The sequence below is a fragment of the Lygodium microphyllum genome, chromosome 7, assembly GCF_053477565.2.
Source record: "Lygodium microphyllum isolate KBCC chromosome 7, Lygodium_microphyllum_v1.1.10, whole genome shotgun sequence".
NCBI lineage: Eukaryota > Viridiplantae > Streptophyta > Polypodiopsida > Schizaeales > Lygodiaceae > Lygodium > Lygodium microphyllum.
Window position 1 is genome coordinate 27027040 of NC_141141.1, and position 22067 is coordinate 27049106.

The 22067-nt window shown below is 41.2% G+C and overlaps 1 protein-coding gene across 5 annotated transcripts in view; it reads right to left on the reverse strand.

Moving 5' to 3' along the window:
* The window catches only part of LOC148033291 (uncharacterized), a 72062-nt gene extending 54028 nt beyond the window's left edge, over positions 1 to 18034 (reverse strand). Inside the window, exon 1 of one of the 5 annotated variants that reach the window (XM_087681191.1) lies at positions 17211 to 17726. In XM_087681191.1, coding sequence (XP_087537317.1) covers positions 17211 to 17592 — 382 coding nt within the window. In that variant the 5' untranslated portion in view covers positions 17593 to 17726. Of the gene's footprint in view, positions 1 to 10499; positions 11940 to 17210; positions 17727 to 18012 lie in introns of those variants that run through there. The other 4 variants (XM_087681192.1, XM_087681195.1, XM_087681193.1 and 1 more) reach the window with 4 other exon arrangements.
* Positions 18035 to 22067: the final 4033 nt, after the last annotated feature.

Below are 22067 nucleotides of genomic sequence, written 5' to 3' on the forward strand. Positions count from 1 at the left end.
GTATGCGGTGTAAGAGTGCAGAAATACACAAGGGGGCAGAGGAAATATCTGCATATGTCTCCGACTTGATGATCTCGATCTCCATCAGCTCGAGCACAGTCTGTCTCAGCCAACAAATCTCAAGATCAAAATCTGAAATAATGAATACTGGAGTGTGCCACAAAACCGGCTATAAATAGCCGAAAAATAGGAAATAACTACAGCAAGTCCGTTGCATTTACAGCCGACTGCAATAAAAACTGTTCAACTACAAGTGTTGACGTGGTACCTGCCGACGTGGCACTGCCATCCTCTCTGTCCAAGAAATGACTCAGGAAATGACTGGCTAACATAGGCAACCTGCAGTGTATTTAGAAAATGACCCCAAAGAGGGGGTAACATGAAAAGAGGCACCATTGTCCACTATCCATGATTGTGACAGTCCATCATGAGCTGAAAGTAAGGCATCAATTACCTCCTTTTTGGTGATGTGCATATCACCTGCTACTGCCATAATACCTGCATCATTACATGAGGCTACAACAAGTATCTCTTTAATGTCAGGAAGCTCTTCAATGACCACACTAGATGCAACATTTGCCTTAGCAACTTCTTTTGAGGAAGAGTTGTCATCATCTTTATTATCATCCCTGTTGTTTCTTTCTTTCTTGCTCTTTCTTGAAGTACCGGCAATCGTGTTTTTTATGCCCTTTACGCCCACACTGATAGCATGTGACATCCTACTATTTGCCCTTGCTTTTGCTTCTGCTTTTCCCAATACTGGCTGCATTACCCCTCTTTTCAGACCTGCCTCTTACATGGTAAGTTGAGCCACTGCTTTCACCACTAGACTTTCTTATGATTTCTTCATTAAGGATTGAACCTCTAACACCATCAAAAGTCAAAGAGGGGTTGTTGCTACGTGACACAACCAAAGATTCCCAGCTGTCAAGCAAAGTCATCAATAAGACATAGCTTTCAATTTATCATCGAAAGCCACCAACCCAGGGTCCTATGACTGACTCAAAACCCCTGTGAAGGCACTCAAATGCTCAGATGCTAGCTTAAACTCATCCAACTCCATGTTCACAAGTTTACGCATAAGATGCACTTGATTCACAGGAGTTGTATTTTCACAAGTGTCCTTAAGCTTTTTCCATATAGCATAACCTGTATCAAGATGCTTGACGTTTGTAAGTACATCATCAGACACTGCCATCTTAACGTATGCAATGGCCTTCTTGTTAAGTCTAGCCCAATAGCTGCAGGCTTAGTCTCCAAGAGAGCATCTTAACAGTCCTTGAGAATGCCAGTGCCATCAAACCTCTTGATTTCAGAAAAGGATTTAGTGTCACTGCTGCTAGAAGCATTTGCAACCAAATTTCAGCAATACACTAGAATTTCAATACTTGCAGTCTTGTTAGAGGAATTGGGGAGATTGTTAGAGGTATGACTATATACCATACAAACTTGCCAACAAGGGCTGCAATAACAGAAGAAAACAAATCCCCACACGAAATGATATGCCTAGAAGCACCACTGTCAAAGAACCATGTGCTCACGTCCTCAGTAGAGCTAAATGCTCTATTAACCCAAGAAGAGTCATAACTACATGTGTAAAAATAATAGTCACAATTTGCAACAAAAGGTGTGGACTCAAAAGTAGTGTAAGGAGCATCAAAAACAAACATCCCTGACTCCTTCTCCTTGGCTATGCGCTTTCTACATTTTGTGATGTAGTGTCCTAGCTTCTTGCAATAGTGGCACTTGCCCTTCTTGGCTTGTGTGTCCCTCTGTTTCTTGCTACTCTATGAAGTACCTGATGTCCTAGAGCTCTGCGGAGCATTTTTTGCTTGGCTGCCCTTAACCTTTTGCCTTGCCATAAAAGCCTACTCAGACGCTATAATATCCAACCCACTATTCTTTCTTGTTTACTCTTCTTGTAAGAGCAAATTGACCAATTGAAGGAGAGTAAGTGGTTGTGGAGAAATCCTCAAGGTTAGGTCCAAGGCTATATGAAAGGCCAAATATGAGGGCAGCAATGAATTCAAAGTAGTAGAGATCAACTGCCCATCTTAGTAATACTCATCTACATTCATAAGCTACTCACGCAAGTCTTGAATTTTATTTAGATGATTTTGCATAGAATCACCCTCATCCATCTTCAATGTCTCAAGCTCTTTTTCAGAAAGAGATGTGTGTCTCATTCTTTTCAGCAAATATCTGCTCTAAGGTCAACCATGCTTCTCATGAAGAAGCTGCAAACCGAATATGTGGGATGATGGGCCTCTGAATTGCCAATGCAATCAGTGACAAAGCCTAAGCATCCCGTGTGTCCCATGCCTTTTGTGTTGTTGATCTTTGGAAAAGTGGCTGAGTTGGAGCAGGCTAAGTGGGCTGAGTTCCCCATTGTCCACGTCCTCCTGGAGAAGGTGTAGCAAGAGCCACAACTCCAAGCCTAACTTCTTCGCCACTAACATAATCCCAAAGATTCTTTGCAATCAACACATTCTTCATCATAAAAGACCATAGAGAATAGTTGTTGCCATCCAACCTATCTTCCTTGCATACGTAAGTAAATACATCGCCTCCTTGATTTGCCATGATAAATGATGCTGATCAGAGAGCAAAACAGCAATGTCTCAAGCTGGACCAACCTGGAAATCTCAGAATTTCCAAAAATTACAGCAAGCACTTTGATGCAATTAGCAAATCTAATCACACTCTATCAAAAAACTATCTGAAGTACATCACACTCTATCAAAAAACTATCTGGAGTACATGATATCCAAGGCATAAACAATGCTCAACAACACTAAAAATGCAAAAGCCCCAAAATTTCTATCCCCAAGTGCACAAATTCAGTCTATTCTAGACTGTCACTAATGTACATTTGCCAATCTCTGAGCTGACAACAAAAGTCCTAAATTTTTGACCCAAATTTTCACAAAAAGGGCGGTGCAGGCTGATTGGTGGCACCTGCTAGAGATGGACAGAGGACAGAGCTGCTGGCACTCGCAATGCAGGCCAGGAGGTGTGCTACAAGTGGCGACTCTGCCTAGCGGGGCGGGTGAAGGCAGACTGACGAGCTGGTTGTCCAACTAGAGCTACTGATGGGGCCAAATGCAGCCTGTAGCTATGGAGCTGAGGACAGCTAAGAGGTGGTGGCTCAGCTGGCAATGCCCACAAGCTGAGCTAAGCAAAGGGTCAGCTCTAATACCAAATGTGAGAGGGGAGAGAATACACAGAGATCAAAGCTCAAGCTCAACTAAGAGTATAGTTGACAATGAAGAGTGTGAGAGTGAAGGCATGACACCCAATGCAATAATCTGAAGAGTGTAAGATGCAAGTACCAAGTACAACCCTTAAACCTTAGGGTTGCTACAGTGTGTTCACAACCGAAAGGTGTAAAATATGATAAGTGTCCAAACTCTATAACTTAGGCACATAAAATAAAAGAGAATAAATTTGGGGGAAAAAACCTCTTGTAAGGAGAGTAAAAAGTGCCCCAATGTCCTACCGAGGATCACCGACACTCCTCTATGAGCATAGGCGTGAGTCAAACCCAACAGTATCCTCTCACCCATTCAAATACATTGCTTCCCATTTGTGATAAAGTATTGTTGTGTATCGATTAATTCTTTCATTCTCTATTAAATTAATCACACAATTACACCACACCTGGGCCAAGAGTGGTATCAAAGCCACTTACCTCCATTGCCATCACCCACGACCACCTTTCTAACAACCATTGCCATTGAGCACCACCAGCTACTACCACCCGAAGCCATTGCCATCCCATCACCTTTTGAGGTGGCCCCTGACGATTGCACGCCACCATGCTGCCATTGTCGCCGCCACTCGGTCTTGTCTTCTATGCAAAAGCAATTTGTCATAGAATCCTTAAGCTCTTCCATCTTCAACCTCTATACGAAGCACCACAACTAAGCTACCTATGACCTAGGTCTTCTCTCACTATCTACAGCTCGTGGGCTGCCTTCATGTCGCCTTAGTCTCACTCCTCCCAATGTGCCAACATCTGCCATCAGCCAATAGGCAGCCACTTGTTCATCAGCCCTACTTGCAGGGCTACTTGCACCACCAAGGCCAATATTCCTGTTGATTAGCGTTACTTGATTCGTGTGCCAGCTCCTATTGCACCACCCCGACCACATTTGTTCCTACCAACTACCACACAATCTAGCACCTACATGGACCTATCGCTAGCAACAAGCCTATCGCCACCAACGATCAGCCCCGCACCTACCACATTGGTCCAACCGCCCATGTGCATTGCTTGTTCACTGATACGGCAACTTGCTTGTTCCCTTTTGGCCACATCAATCAATAGGGTGTCGCCCCGTCCCCAATAGCCTCGACACATTACTTCTCTTAATTTTCATTCAGAAAGTTTATTTTTCGTTTATTCCACACCAGCAAGCCCCTATTTCTACACACTGCCCTTCCCAAGCACAATTTGGGGGTTTTCCTCAAAATCTCTGAATATAACCCAAATCTTCGTGAAAATTTGGAACTTTCCATCAATTTTCCCATATTCATCGTCAATATGAAGAAATTTGTTGTTGGTCATTGTCAATTGGGGGCTTTTTGACTTGTGTCTTCAATTTCACTTCCAAATTTGGGGCTTTTCTAAAGTTCAGCATTTTTCATTGACATTGAAGCTCAATTCATCAATAGGCCCATCATTCGGCATCATCCAAGTAAAATTTCACAAAAATTCTTCAAATTTCTTTGCAATTTCTCAATAAAATTTGGGGATTTTCATTATTCAAGCTCACCCAAATTTCTTTGGAAAAATTGGAGCTTTTCTGAAATTCATCAAATTTCTTCAAATTTGAGGCTCAATTCACCTTGAGGTGCGGCATTCAACATCAATTGGGAAATAATTTTATCGAAAATCTTCCATTTCTCTTCAATTTTCAAGTAAAAATTGGGGCTTTTGCCCAATTTTACCTCCAAGGCACTCGAAATTTGGGTCTTTTGCTTCAATTCACTTCTTTGGCCTTGATGTGCTAAAAAATCATATTGTTTGGTTGTTGGTCCTGTATTTTTCCCGACATTTAAGACAAATTCTATTGTTTTGGGTGCATTTATTAGGCGAATCTATTCAAATTCTGTTATTGTCCACATTATTGAAGCATCTCAATCATTAATCTCTAATTTCAGCATATTGCTGATTGCTGCCTCGTTTATGTAATATTTTAATTCAGAAAATTCTCATTTTCAGCATATTTTTCTCTCTCCTCAGTAGGAAAACAGCAAGAGAAAGTTATTATTTTCATATTATCCGACCCCACTGAAGAGGCCAGCTGATTTCCACTCATGGCCGGCAATAATAATGATTTTTTGGGTATGCTTGGCATCGACAACAAGCTTAATAGCACCAATTACCCAATGTGGGATTACATGATGTCGCACGTTCTTGTCACCAAGAATTTATGGCATATTGTCAATTGCACCGAGCAAAGGCCGGCTTCTCCAGCTCTGGCACCACCTACCTCCACATCGAGAGCGAATTCGATGGGATGGCTGTGGCACCGGCATGCTGGTCAAAAACCAGTAAATACCCATGCTAGTCATTCATCTTCATCATCAAATAATTCCACCAAGACACCTTCCCATGCTGGTCCATTATCTTTCAACCCTTCCAAAGGGACATCCAACAAACCAAAGAGGTGCAATTAATGTCTAAAGACAAGGCACAACATCACGAAATGTGTAAGCGCATTCCATCAAAGGAGAAAAAGAAGTCCAATCGTATTGTCTCAACCAGACTGCCAACCTCACCAAGCACAAGGAATATACTGTCTTCATCAAGTGTCAATATAATCCTTCTATTCATGATGCTTGTTCTTTTATGATTGATATAGTTTCTACTTGGTATTTCCGTAGTGGTGCTTCTAAGCGAATCACTTCTTGTTGAGAATTATTCTCATCCATTTCTCATATACCTAAGGGGGCATAGTCATGTGTGCAAACAATGCCTCTTCTGCAATTGAAGGCATTGGTAATGTGCAAGTTAATACTATTTTTGGCACTTCCATGGCATTGCAAGATGTCCTCTTTGTGCCAAGCATAAAGAAGAGCCTTCTTTCTATCTCAATCATTGCTACTTCGGGCTTTTGTGTTCTCTTTGATGGCCCTCGGTGTGCAGTTTATGATGATCGTATACTTTCTTCTAGTATATTGACTAAAGTCTAGCACTCCCACATCAAGACTTTATTGTCTTGATTCTTATGATCAACAACATGCTAAAATTTCTCTTGATAATGCTCCTTTGATGAGTGATCCTTTTATGGCCCATGTTCCTTCAATGTCACATATTTTAGATTTGCTGATTTTTATTGCATATATTCACGATTTGCTTATTATTGGGATTAATGCTATCCAAATTACAGCATTACAGCATCATTTCCAGCAACCACCTGTTGTCATTTATGTTGGTATTCTTCATCCACCTTTGGCTCCCCAGTTTGTCACCATTGAGGGAGGCATACTTCCATCACCAACAAAGTATTAAATTGCTCAATCAAGCATCATCATTGGCAGCCCTTTTGTGGATCATTGGCAAGTAACAAAGAGTATCTTCGCTTACCTCAAGGACACCAAGGACTTAAGCCGTTTCTTCAAGGATGTTTCTTCACTTATGCATGGATCCATGGGATTGGGCTAGTTATTCAAAAGACAATTTTGGCATATCTTTTTATGAAGGCTATTCCTCCATCCGAATTTCGAGCTATTCGGCTATTTCTACACATGGTACCTTTAAAAACATGATTCGTTATTCATTGTATTGTCACACGTTGCTATATCCATCGCGATGAACATGTGCAATCATGGCCACATATGTCAATTTTTCTAAGATTTTGTCACTATTCATAGATCAATCCACCCATTTCATGGAGAGAACTTTATAGGCCATCTCATGGGTTGTGCATTGATGCCCTTTGATCCATGATCCAAGCTCCTTAGGCAATTAAACTGTCATTAAATGCAATTATTGCCCCTAATGTCTTGTGCACTAAGTGACACTAGGGTTAGGGTTTCACTTAGAATTTTCTATAGCGGTTAACTTGTTTAGGGTTTCATTTTATTATAAAAAGACAGTTTGTGCATCATTAGTACACAAGTGTGACATTTTTCACTATGATCACCTTGAACATTGTATCCTCTCACTCATTAATACATCACTTCTCATTTGTGATTGAGTGTTGTACATCGATTAATTATTTCACTCTCATTCATTCTCTATTAAATTAATCACACAATTACTCCACACTTAGGCCAGCAAGAGTTACTTCTTTTTCCAATATTGAGCTTTAAAATGCATTATAAACTAATTAGCTCATTAAAACAGTCCCAAAATATGACTTACCGAAAGTGTCATTAAACGACCACTTTCCTAGAGAGTCCAAGGGCTAATGAGTACTCAAGAATACTTGGGTGATATTGGCCTAGCCAATATAATTGTTAGCTGGTTAGATTATTTTTCTAAAATAATTATTAAGTTAGTTTCCAGAGTTCTCTCTCAAAGAATTTCAACAACAAGAGGTGGAGATTTTGATGAACCTGCGCTGTAAACCCTTTACAGCAAAAATTAGGGTTTGACAGCCACCTAGAGAAGCATGCTCAGATTTGAATGCATGGTCACTTAAATTTCAAGCACTCAAATTGGAAGAGTTCAGGAGATTCAAGAGGTCATTCAGCCAACAATAATTTGGGGCTGAATTTTTCACCCAAGGAGCACAGTGAAGGCCAATTCCCCAAGTAAACCAAGGAGCAAATTGGCTTGAAGTCTTGCCGGGTATTTGTAACAACAAGAGGCAATGGGACAATAAAGGAGATTCACAAAATCTTTGTGAATTCCATCAAGATTGCAATACAAGATAAAGAATACTGCAAGAGGCACTAGTTTTGGGGCTAACAAGTTGTTCATTGTCCAAGATTAAGTGGTAAATTTGCATTTTCAGTTTATGTGAATTTTATACTTGCTGTAAATAGTGTTTAGTCAGGTTATTACCACCTATCCGAGAAGAAAGGCTAGTTTCAATTGCCCGGCATCTCACTACTGCCAATGATCAGCTACCATCATCTTCAAGTAGTTACATTACTGCATTTACTAGTTCTAGCCCCAAAGACTACTGTGTTTTGGTTTCCAGCCTCCTACACAGCTGGCCATCCACTTTCAACCTCATCTCAGCTCCAACTAGTGGTTACAACACTCAAGACCCTCTCCAATGGATGACACATCTACACCTCCCTTAATCTGCTCCCAAGAGAACCACCAGCTATTGGGCAGCTCTCCCCTGAGCATCTTATACACTCTTTCCTTCATTTACAGCATTCATTCGTTCACTTCAAAGTTCTTTCTCTTCTCTATATGTGTGTATTTGCGTTCTTGCATTTGTGTGTGACTGCTCTATGTTTCAATTGTGATTGTACACTCGGTGTTTTCTTTTGCAACCCTAGCATATCTCCATATGGTATCAGATCCAGTGCTCTTCTAAAGAGTATCCTGAGGCTATTATGGATTGTTTGGTGTCACAGGGACGTGAAATTTTTCAAATGCTTTAATCTTGCTGGTAACATTTGATTAATTTAATAATCAAATGTGCAAGGTTATAAAGCACATGTGATGCACATGGCACTTATTTCAAGGTTCATGGCCAAGGAACCTAAGAAGTCAGTTGATGTCGAAGGCAAAAGCTGTGACAAGTTATACCAACTAGGTTTTGGTTGTCAGTCAATATTAATTTTGATGCTAGCACAATTGTTTGGAAATTAAGTGTCAGTGATGACACTAGGGACTAGGCATTAATTGATTAATTGATGCCAATCTAATGGTTAACAGAGGTTGGGAACCAATCCGAGTTGCAAATGGCCTAGCCAATTTATTTATGAATGGGCACATTTGATCTTGGGTAGGATTAGAAGGGCCAAAATTAATTTTCAGCATTAATTAATATTGCACATTAATATAATGGCTAGAAAATGCTGAAAATGGGTTTACAAGGCTGCCATTTGGCATAGATACCCATGCAACTAAGAAAAACGTTTTTTTGGGCTGGTAGAGAAGCATTCAAGGGATATTTAGCCTGGGAGAGAGGGAGAAGAAACTGCTGGTCATTTCCTGTGCAAAAAACAGCAATTTGTTACAGGCAATAATGATCAGAGGGCTTCAAGAGACGGGTGACAGCTGGAAGACATCCATCTAGGGCTGGCGAAGCAAATGATTGCATTTAATGCAACCTAGTACAAGCAGCAATCAAAGAGCCATTTCCTGCGTGGAAAATCGGGGAATTCTCTCTCTCTTGCATTATCTCACCTTCTCCAACCCATTCTCAAGTTTAGTAGGAAAATTTCTGTTGTAAACCCTAATGTACAACAAAAATTAGGGTTTAGCAACCACCTCAAGGCCCGAGCCATTAGTCAAGGGCATCGTACACTAAAATCAACACTTGAAATTCAAGGAATTGTCAATAATTTCAAATACCGGCTCATCCACTGTAAATTTGGGTAGCATTTGGTTAGTCGGGGTCCCATTTGTGCAAGTCTTGGGTAAAAATTAAGGGGCAATTGACTTGAATTGTTTGTTGTTTGTTTGCACAGCAATGGGCTTTTGTTGGATCAACCAAGGAGATTGTGGAATCTTAGTCTATACTCTAGCCATTAGCAATTAAAGTCAAAGAAAAACTGAAAGGGGCATTAATTTCGGGGCCAATAGGGTGTCTACTATCCAAGATTATTAAGGTAAAATATGTTTTTTTAGTTTATGCTCATTTATTGATTGTTGTAATTAAGTGCTTAATCATGTATTACCACCCTATCCAAGAAGGAAGGCTAGTTTCAGTTTGGTTTGTTCTTGATTACAATATACACCACGTGTTGATTCACAATGGCTTAGACCACTCATCTTCAGATCCTCTTATTTCTCGAGCTACTCCTTCAATAGAGACTCTATTGAGGCATTATGATCTTGCTTTTAAGGACAACGCTCCATCTACTAACCTTTCTTCTAGGGATCATTCACAAATGCCCAGCTCTTTGTCGTCTCATGTTCCTTCACAAGGTGCGTCTCAGTTGGAGCACTCTGTCGATGAGACTGATCACCTCTCAAGTGAGGAAAGACTATCCACTTAGGACACGACTGAAAGTTCAAACCCTTCATAATCCAGCCCAATGGCAAGTTAATACAATCCATTTTCGTGTCAGTCTGATTACGTCTACATTGCTCCTTTAGTTAAACAAGGACTGACTATAAGTCACCTACAAGACTTATTTGAAGAAATCTCTATATTTAGAGATATGAGTATTGCCTCCATCAGCATGGAGATGAAGATAGTATCTTCTCTCTCAAGATTGGATCTTGGATATCTTTTTTCTTATATTAGCATCCGTCTTTCTTTCCTTTCAGTTAAGGTGATTTTATTATTTAACCATCATTTAACTACACTCTTAGTTTATTTATTTTATATTCACGTGGATTGCTACCTTCATACCTTCGTAGTTGTGCCTTCGCATTCTTGATTAGCATAGGAGCCACCTCTTGAGGTCGAATTTCAAGCGTATCTGTAACACTTGGTCAACATTGGAGCCATCTCCCGAGATCAAACACATGCAAATCCCGACTGCCTTGGTGGTAGACTCTTCCCCCACTCTTCTCGATGGGAGTGTCAAATCTTCTTGTGAGAGTGTGCAACAGAAAGGAAAGTGAACACAAAGAGAAGAATGAGACTGAAAGAGATCATGGGTTAGAGAAGGAAAAATCTTATTGGAATGGCGGAGAGATACAAGGCTGCAATAGTCAGTCCCAACACACAACTCTAGACATTAGTATGCGTGCCAAACAATAGCAAGGAGATAAGAGAATGAGGGGGGCTGGCTAATCACAAAGGATCAATGATGGATAATGAAAAGGAGAGGACAAGCCACCTATAAATAGGCAAACTAGAGCCACAATTGGTAATAAAGTGGCTAGGCCCAAAATGTGGGCACCAGGATAGCCTATAGTGCCCAAATGGCAAAAAGAAATGCATTAAGCCCTCCATCTAAAGTGTCTAAAGCACACAAAATGACTAACAAACACAATGTTAGAGCTCCTAATGTATTCTTCTAACTCAACCTGAGTCTCATAGGCAAGAGATAAATATACGAGACACACGCCTACTCGTACCCCCTCTTTGATCCTACAAAGAAGAGATGAAGCTGAGGGTAGCAAGAGGAGTACCAATGTCGATGAAGTCTATCAGTGAAGAATGCCAACCAAGGAGCAAGACCCCCTCTCCAAGTGAAAACTTGATCAAACGGAAGGCCACAAAAGGCCAACAAAAACAAAGAGGCCTCAAATGGATCACTCTTGAAAACTCGAGTCAAGGATGGGTGAGCCAAGCCTCTAACCCAACTATTAGACGATAGTAAGAAACTAAGGTGCCCAGACTTGTGTAGAAACAACAAGGACCAATGACCAGCCGGCAATGGATGGTAACTCGATGATGAAGAAAAGAGGTCATCGCACAAAGAGGCCTCAAATGGATCACTCTTGAAAACTGGAGTCAAGGATGGGTGAGCCAAGCCTCTAACCCAACTATTAGACGATAGTAAGAAACTAAGCCGCCCAAACTTGTGTAGAAACAACAAGGACCAATGACCAGCCGGCAATGGATGGTAACTCGATGATGAAGAAAAGAGGTCATCGCATAAAGGAAAGGCCCGAAGAAAACTATAATCCTTGAAGAAACTCCTCATAATTCTAGGAATCCCCCTCTAAAACACAAAGGGCCAAGGAATCCATGGCCGCATCACCAGCATCGTCCCCCTCTAAAAGGGATGGGAGGTATAAAGAATCACTAGAGGAGATGGTGGGGGATAGGATGGAGCCTGTGGAGGAGATGGTGTGCAACTAGAAACTGGTGTGGCAATGGAAATCTACCTTGGAGGGCCTTGCACAACGGAAGGGGAATGGAGCACATATGTGTCAGAGTGTAGCAAATGCAAAACTCTAGACAAGATTGAAAGAAATGAACATGAGAGAAGAGGAAGAGAGAAAAGAGATAGTAGAATATAGAAATCTGTCAAAGTATCTTTGTGAGCCAATCTCTCTCTCCACTTGAAAACTAACAAGTGGAATGACCAAAGCAGGCTACCTATAAATAGGTATGAAGAAAAGCCATAAGATAATCAGCTCGGCTAGTTTAAAGTGGCTGACTGCTGCCATAATGCAATCACTGAATAAAATAATGGAAATAATGATGTGTAAAACTGCCAGTTGCCATGCGGCAACCTGCACAACCTGCAGAACTTGCTCTATTGCCCAGTGAAGCTAGAAATAGGCTATAGACTGCATCATGCTATCCGATCTGATAGCAAGGAAATGCATAGTTGTGCCCCACAAAATTAACTATACAATAGTAGCCTGCCAATGCTTGTCCATTTGAGGAACAGACTTTGTCAACAAATCTGCTAAGTTATCCTCCGTCTTGTAGTAAACCGCATCACTGGTCTCATCCAAGATTTTCTTCCGAATGAAATGGTATTGTATCTCAATGTGCTTCGACCTAGCATGGCATACGGGATTCCATGCCAAAGCAATGCAACTCTCATTGTCACAATGCAGAGTAAGACCTATCTAAGTGCAGCCAATCTCTCCTAACAGTTGCCAAAGACACACTCTCGCATGTGGTAGAACACGCTGCTCAGTACTCTGCCTTTGTAGATGATAGAGCAAGATAGAGCAACAATGGGCTGCTTCTTACTACTCCAAGATCTAGCATCTACACCCAAAGTAAAGCAATATCCTATTGTTGACCACCTATGGTCAACATCTCCAATCTAACCTACATCCGTCCAACCTTATAAAACCAAGGTTGAATCTCCTATACCTATTGGATAATAATACCTAGGTCAAGGGTCCCCCTCATGAACCACAAAATTCTCAAAGCAACCTTCCAATGAACCATTGGATTCACTCATGAATGACTTGCTATGGAAAGGGTACATTAGATCTGCAGGGATATTGTAATGCAAACATGGTAGGTGACTTGGATACTTGCAAGCCTACCAACGGATACATATTTATCTTAACTAGTGGGGTAGTTTCTTGGTGCTCTAGATTACAAAAGATAGTAGCACTTTCTAGCACTGAGGCTGAATATATTTCAGCTACTAAAGCTTCGAAATAAGCTGTTTGGCTTGGCCATTTGGTCAAGGATTTTGGGCTGCCCACCAAAACACCTATACTTGGATATGATAGCCAAAGTGCTATATGCTTGGCTAAGAATGCTATGTTTTATACACGTACTGAACATATTGATGTGATAGCCAGAGTGCTATACGCTTGGCTAAGAATGTCATGTTTCATACACGTACCAAACATATAGATATGCAATATTACTTTATCAAGCAAGTTTTGGATGATGGTCTAGTCACACTAATTAAAATCAAAACACAAGATAACCCTACTGATGTTCTCACTAAGAGTCTTGCAAAGGCTCAACATGAGCATTGCATTCAACTAGTGGGAGTTGATTAAAGGTTCACCCAAGAACTTTAAGTGGAAGGTTGTTTGGGTTAAAGGCCTTTCGCTACTCCCGTGTATATATTTACTTGTACATGTGACCGCACCCTTGCAGGTATGAGTGTATCGTACCCTAAGTATAAATACATTCTTTTATTCTTGTGTATACCACACCAATACAAGCCCAACTCAAGTCTCCACACTCTCTGCACTCTCTACCGCTGAACTCACCCCTCTTCACTCCAAAAGAGTGAAAGCACCCATAGACAAAGAAGCCTCGTACAATATCTAAAGCTTCAACCAAATTGAGGGAGAAATCTGGTGAACTTTATCTGTCGAAGCTTGTCCTGTACCTATGTGACACGAAATAAGAAAGACTGAATAGTATCCTTCAGCTTGAACATCGTCTGCTGAGCTGTCCAAAAGAGTAACAACATGCAAAGGCAAAGAAGCCTCATACAACATCTAAAGCTTCACCCAAATCGTGGGAAAAGTCCTCGAGGATGTGACTATCAGAAGAACTTCTTTGGATATGCAATGAAGAAGAGCAAAATATGCATGGGCATCATCAGCATCCCATGCAAGCACAGTTTGTTCATAGTTGTCCTCATCAAAATCAACTGGAAGAGAAGTAGAACGCTCAAGATGCTCACAAGCTCCAAACACAACATATCATAACCGCTTTTGCACATACCATGCTTTCATTACATCACTCCAGGTTAGGTAATCAGAGCCATGTAATTTGTCATCAATAAAACAAGGGGGAGCCATCTAGAGAGAATAGGAAGGGAATATAAAGGAAAAAAGAGGAGGAGAGAGAGTACAACCACACCAACAATGCAAACTGCACAAAACAAAGTTCACATGCAATGTATAGCTGATCACAAAAACGATTGCAAAAACAGAGAAAAGAAATGGATAACAGCCAACAAACACTATCATAGGCAGGAAATTGTTGTCGCCCAGTCTGGAAAGGCGTTAAACACAATAACACAGCAGTTATGCAGCAAACCCCAGACTGATCATTAATAAAACAATGCAGAACTTGAAATGCAGCCTGCTGGAGCAAAATAGAGCCTACAGAAGGCTGAGAACAAGGCAACAAACAAGAAACAGTTGTTGCCAAGCTGTAAATACTGTGCAATAGTCAAGAAAAGTCAATGATCAGCAGGGGCAGACCTGTAATCAGCAGAAAACAGCAGCAAGAACGTAGATCATGAAATTTGATACCGTGTTAAAAGTGGATGCAGCAATGGAAGCATAAATGGATGTTGAAATAAACTGCTGAACACAAGGACATAAGAGAAAAACACACAGAAGAACATTGCAAAGAAGAGAACTCAAAAGAATGCTTCGGAAATAGAATCCATATACCAAACACGAGAATGTCGCGTACAATAGTGAGTCACTGGCTGCATAGGCAATGGCACCAGCTCCCTCTCCCCAACAAAACCTCAAGTGATGAATGAATGACTAAGGAGGGAGCCCCTAAATATAAAGGCCAAAATAGTGCCATAAATGGCAGCAAGTCAGCCAACATTTAATGCTGGTCGGCCAACATAAAATGCCCAAACAATGATCCTAATGGCTACAATAAAATGCCTAAAATACCTAGTAATATTAGGCATGACCCAAACTCGCACATAAGCTAACTAGACTGCTAACATGAGCTTCCATCTCCTTGTAGTTCATGGCCTTACTAGACTTTGTACTCAAGTTGTCTTCACTAAGTATGCAATTTTTGTTTAGGATTCATCTAAAGAAGCCTTTTTTGTAACAAGATGGCAAGAGAGGGGATTATACAAGCTCCATTCTCCTTCCATTGTGCAAGGCCCTCCAAGGCAATTATCCATTGCTCCACATGTTCCCATTTGTGCACCAGCCATCGCACAAGTCCTATCCCATCTCCCACCATCTTCTCTGGTAGGTTCTCTCCTACCCCCCATTCTTTTCGGCAAGGGGCGGGAAAGGGGGAGAGGGGAATATCAGTGATGCAATTGTGGATTCCCTTTCAAAGGGGGGTCCCCATGATCATAAGGAGCTTCTTCAAGATTGCATTCTACAGGCCTTCTTTCTTGTGACAACCTCTTTCCTTTGTCATCAAGTCATCATCACCCATTGCTTGGCCCTTGGTCCCAGTTGATCTTCTTTGGCTGATTATGGCACCTTCCAAAGTTCCTCGCTATCATCTCTCAATCAGGTCAAAGGCTTGGCCCACACATCCCCAACTAGAGTTTTCTGGAGTGATCCATTCATGGCCTCTCCATTGGACCACTCCCATTAGCCTATATTGGCCTCCCATTGCATCGATCTTTCATCTGGAAAGGAGGTCTTACTCCTTGGCTAGCATTCATCATCAATGGACTTCATCGACAGTTGCACTCCTCCTCCCATCCTTGGATCCATTCTGTCTCCTTTGGCCTTCCACTACATCCAACATCTAAGAGGTGGTGTTAGCAAGCATATGTCTTGTACAGTCATCTCTTACCTATGAGCCTCAATTTGAGTTAGAGGATGGCATTAGGAGCTCAAACAATGTGATTCTCTATCATTTTATATGTTTTAAACACTTTCAATGGAGGACATATCACTATATTTCATTTTTTGCATTGGCACTATGACCATTTTGGTCAGCTATGCAATCTTCCCTAGATGCCCACATTTTGAGCCTAGCTACTTGTATACAAGTTGAAGCCTCATTTTTCCTATTTATAGGCAGCTTTCCCCCCTCATTCATTTACCCATCTAATCAGTCAATCCCCCTCATTCTTCTATTATCCTCCTACTACCGTCTGGTTCCCACACTGATGCTCAATGCTACATGTTGGGACTGACTGTTGCAGCCTTGTATCTTTCAACCATCAGTTCCTTCTCCTGCATTTCATTTTGTGTGTGTGTGTGTGTGTGTGTGTGTGTGTGTGTGTGTGTTCTCACATTCCTTTCTGCTCTCCAATAAGTGTATCCTCACACATGCTCATGATCTTCTTCTTTTTTCGTGGCTGGCGATGTTGGTAGGAGGGGATGATGCTGTTATGTTGAGCATCTCCAAGGTTGCTGGTGTTGATGAGGAAGAAGTACCTGCCTCTAGAGGCTAAGTGATAATTGAAAGATGGCTCTACTCTTTGGTTTCAGCCCACATAGTGGGATGTTCATTTACCAAGGGGTGCAATGAGGGAATTTCCACTTCATCCTTAAGGAGGCGCAGATATCAGCAACTAGATTGTTTAGCTCCTTTTCTTCAGCTGTCTAACAGGCATTCTGCCATGGTCTCTCTATGGTGTGCACAGGCCACGGCTTCTTCTTCTTTCCACTTCCTTTGCATCAAGTTTAGCAGAGTGTTCCATGTTGGAGTCGTAAAGCTACAACTTCATACTCAGCTTTCAATTCCATTGCACTGAATAGCAGATGTAAATGTATAATCCTTCAATTTGATTACCAAGACAATGAATGGTGCGCAGAACTCTGCAATCTAATGCATGCATCAACTTTGCAAGCCAGCTGAAGGCCTGCACTCTATACAAGATCAGGGCAATTTCATAAAACAGTTTTCCCAAGCTTGCATTTGGAACATGAAAACGCAATACAATCAAAACATAAAGTGTGTTTAGAAAACCTGCGCCATTTGTAAGTTTTTGCTAGCTCATTTAATCGAATGGCCATTCAACTATATACACTACTAAGGGATGCAATGTCTTACCAGGCACGTGCTGGACGAGCTCTAGTAGTGCACTGTCAGCGCTGTTGGGGGGGACATGATGAGGAGAGGGCAAGCCCAAGGGTAGGTGGTGAGGAAGACAGATAAGAGGAGTGCCCGAAGGGACAGATTGGGTGGAGATGAGTCCGAGGCCGGAGCTTTCTGAAGGAATCAGTCGAAGAGAAGGATGCACATATCCTCCTTCCCGGCGTACCCATGAGATCAGACCTGGCTCCTGTTGTTGGGCGCTTACGTAGGTTCTCCTGCAGCTGCAGGAAGGAGGACGACGAGCTGGCAGGTGAACGTTTAGAGCTTTGTGCAAGCTTAGAGATGGCGGTCGCTTGCTCCACAGTAGGAGATTGATCTCAGCCAGCGTTCTGGTCATGGCTGGTTACTGATTCGTACGTCTAACGACAACTACCGCTACTCCACCAAATGAGAAATCCAGCATGCACTGTTCATTTTTATGTCCAACGTTTCTATCTTCCTTGGAAACTCTGGACTTCTAAGGATTTTGCTAGTTTCTTGCCGATGTGAAGCGTTTCACGTTTGCTTAAGTTTGGTGCTTCGCGTCAGATTTAGAAGCACCATTGTTACTATTGGTTAATACATTTTTTATGGTGCTTCGCACTAGTATTGTCTTAGTGGTTTGCATTAAAGCTCAAAGGATCTCTCTCTCTCTCTAGCCCCCCTCCAAAAAAAAAACACCATAAGCTATAAGCCCAAATATTTCGTGCATTTCCAGTTTTATCATTCAATCTTCAAAGAAATTCTATTCATTCTTAATAAGAGTGGTAATAAATACCTATATAAATGATGAACATTTGTGCTCTTCCTATTGTAGATTGAGTAAACTTTACATATAATGTTGTCCCCAAAGTTCTCAAAATCTGCATTGATGTTTAAGTTTGTCCATTGGAAATCATAATACATAATGTGTTCATAAGGACTACAAAACATGCTCAAAGAACATACAAAGTATGATCTGTAACAAGAGAGAGGGTGGGATAATCAAAGGTACAAGGGTAGATCATGACATTTAAAGGAAGGATTGTCTTCATGTCCAACTTACTCAATAGTATCAAAGATGGAAAGAAGCAACTCATTAAAAAGTGTAAAAGAAGGAAAGAAGGGTGGTTTAGGTAGAGGCAAAGCCATGCATGATACCTCCTATAATGTCTTATCCCCTTGAGCAAGCCATGCATGATGCCGCTTGCAATGCCTTGTCTCTACCAAGCCATCGAAAGGTGTAAAAGAAGGAAAGAAGAGTGGTCTAACCCATGCATAATACCTCTTGCAATGTCTTGTCCTTGAGCAATCATGTGTATACAATAGGGCCTAACATGAGGCATTGCACCATCAACTTGCTCCAACATTGAAAATACACTTGAGTAATTTATGCAGCTTATGACATATTGTAATGAAAACAAAGATTGAGTTAAACCCTCAAAAAGATTAATAATGTCCTTTAGTTAACTATATGTTAGAAATTCCTTTCAACCAAATCCTATAGACCACATAACACTTACATAGTCTTCATATTCTATTCTACATAGTCTTTAACTACTTTGAATATCTTAAATAATCATGCATAAGTCATCATTCATGCACATGTATTATAAACTCAACCATGCATAGAGCTCAATGCATCACAACCTACTTTTGGTTGAATGATTGAAAAACAATACATTGGACTCTTAAGTTAAATATGTGAAACATACTCACGTAGATGAAAGGTTTTTAAGGGGAGATGCAACCCTATGACACATTATCAGCTTTGGGGCAATGTGCATGCCTCATGCATGCAAGCTTGCATGATATTTATGCTTTGAGAAAGCAACATGTGGACCATCCTACAATTGGAGTCATGTTGTTGATAGCTATTAATGACCTAGAGTCAAAGGTTGGAGAAATTATGAGACTGCGGTTTGAAAAGAGAAGCACTTAGCATATGGCAACTTTTACAATTCCGATATGTTTGGATAACTCCATATTAGATAGTGTTCCCTAACCTACATTATCAAGTCACGAGTCATTGATCTTTAATAATACATGTGCAATATGAACAAAGTAGTACTATTATCTTTTTACCACTATATTTGAAGCAAACCAAATAAGTATCCTCTTGGTACTCGTAATATAATTAAAAAATCAAAAGTTACATAATCTAATGGATCCTCCATTCCCACTCAATATCCCACACGCAACATCTCATCATGCTCTACCGTCCATATCCAAGCATCAACCCTTGTATCCTCACGTGGAATGTTTTCTTGGATCCTTGCCCTCAGAGTGAACAACCCTGTTGACATCAATAAGGTTTCTAAGAATAATGCCCAACGACAATATACTGAGAGGGTTTCAAAGAATGTTGTCCAACAATAATCATCAAATGATCATAATGCCACCCTTTGGCTTAAGCAAGAGGGATTACTATATTGAGTGGATGCACACCAAGGATTGCTATACCAAGTGCATTTCTCTAATCATGCAAAAGAATGAGTTGGGCAAGAAGGACACTTTCCTTGTTGTCACTACCCATTCCAACAGAAGTGAAGCCTACATGAGACTAGGGTTACATGAAGAAGCCTTGGATGATTGCGTGCAAGCATTGGTCATCAATCCTTGCCATGTCAAGTGCCAATACCAAAGAGCACTTATAACCTATCATGTTTCCACAAGCATTTAGTTGTTTGCATACTTGGTAAAGGAGCTCCACCCAAGCTTCAAGAGTATGTAGGTCCAATGGTGGTGACCATGAGTGAAGATGGATGTGGTAGGGGATTGTTCGCTATTATAGATGTGCATCCATGTGACCTCTTGCTTAGTAAGCAATGTAGTGACATTTAGCATGCAAGACCTTGACAAAATGTAGTTTCATATTGATTTTCAAATGAAGAAAGTGAATGTAGCAAGCCAGGAAGACCTCATCACTGAACTTGTGAAAAAGGGCATGGGATCACCTGGTTTTTGCAACCACTCTACAACCTTGCACCATCCAACAATGTAGGCATTGAACTCCCATCCATGGATGTATTGTCTATGGTAAGCCAAGTCTAGAGACATTTTGGCATGTGTATCATTTGGACAAAACCAATACCGATGTCTCTTCTTATTGATTCCTCAGGACAAATTTCAATAGTCTAGTGATTGATCATTGTGGAGATCTCATCTTAATGGCAGGATCCTTATGTTTTAGTCAAGCTCAAAGTTTGCAACAGAGATAGCGAAAGCAGGCCCATCTTTGCCCAAGCCATCTAAACATTGCACAGTACTTGGTGGAACCACGTTCTCCCATTCATAAATCTTTCCTATTGATGTAACACTTCAAAAATTTGCTTCAAGCAGGGAACAGCTACTTTGAGAGGTTCTAATGCCCCTATGTTATATTGCCAATGTAGGAGAAGAGATTACCATTTCATTCTTCAATCTAGTGCTCCCTCTTGAGTATCCTCCAATAGTGACAACATGCTGATTGTGTGCATGTGCGTGCATGCACGCGTGTGCGCGCGTGCGTGCGTGTGTGTGTGTGTGCTGAGGGGGTTCTCGAGGGGGGAGGGATGTCAAGAGACAGAGACATAGAGATAGAGAAAGGGGTGTGCACACTTTGTTAATCCACATCCCTCCTATGTAAAAACCCTAGAGAGAGAGAGAGTGAGAGAGTAGCCCTCGATCTATAGGCACATGCACTTAAACGAGGGGAGGAGTGAGGGTCAAGGGTTGTGGCTACGTGGGTTGGCAATATGGTGGAGGGGCATGATTTGGGCTGGGCTCAAATTGACGAGCGAGTAGACGCCTTTGGATCTATGCATGGGCAGAAAACCTGGAATCCATGTGCGATTGAAGGTGCAAATTGTATGCAGGTAATTGAGCGATATTTGTGCAAGCAATCAAACCAACTCAGGTGCTATTCGAGCAAGTGGGGTGTGGTCAAGTACAAATTGCATGGGTGCACTAGGTGCCAACGCATGGCATCCTCACTTTTGAGAGAATGGGGGGCACCAGCGACAGTTGCCATGTGGCACCTGCCCTCCACCCCTTGTTAACTAATAGTAAAGATCCAACACGCACTATTTCTTCTTACGTTCAACATTTCCATCTTCCTCAGGAACCTGGATTCTTAAGGATTTTGTATTAACTAAATATGAGGGCTTACATTGAGACTTGTAATCAAGGGTGACCCACACCATTGGCTATGAACTCAACATGTGGCCTCATTACAACACACAACCAAGTGGAACCACAATCCTCTTTTTACAATATACAAGGTTTGGTAGTTGGAGGTGCATACTTGATTAGTCATTTATTTATTTTCATGGAAGTCAAAAATAATTTAGATGTCACGTTGGCAATCTTCCATTTAAAAATAGGTGCTACATTTTTACCACTAACTCTAACACGTCTCAATAATGAGGATAAAAGTCACTATTAATGAGGTGATGTATGCTAATTCATAATTGGGAGGTACTTGGAATGCCCTCCCAAAACAAGTTTATAAAAACTATCTTTGTAATGTAGAACAATAGTAAGGACTATTTGATGGATAATGACCACATCCCCCTGGTATCCTCACCTCCTTCCGCTAACTAGAGCTCCCTATGACAAGACCTTTCGTGCCATGATTGGTCTAAACTCACTAACACGAAACAAAGAAAAAGAAAAACCCATTGGAGTGAATTTTATTCATCTTGGCCTCGGGGAGGTCTAGCACCATCAAGAACACTGTCTCAGCCCAACATTTTGTATAGAAAAAAACATGACTAACCCCTCGGTTGGGTGACAACATTGTTAGGATGGGTGACCTCTCAGAAATCATAAGCTACAATATAGATGTTGAACCCATCATCTTGAGCGCTTGCC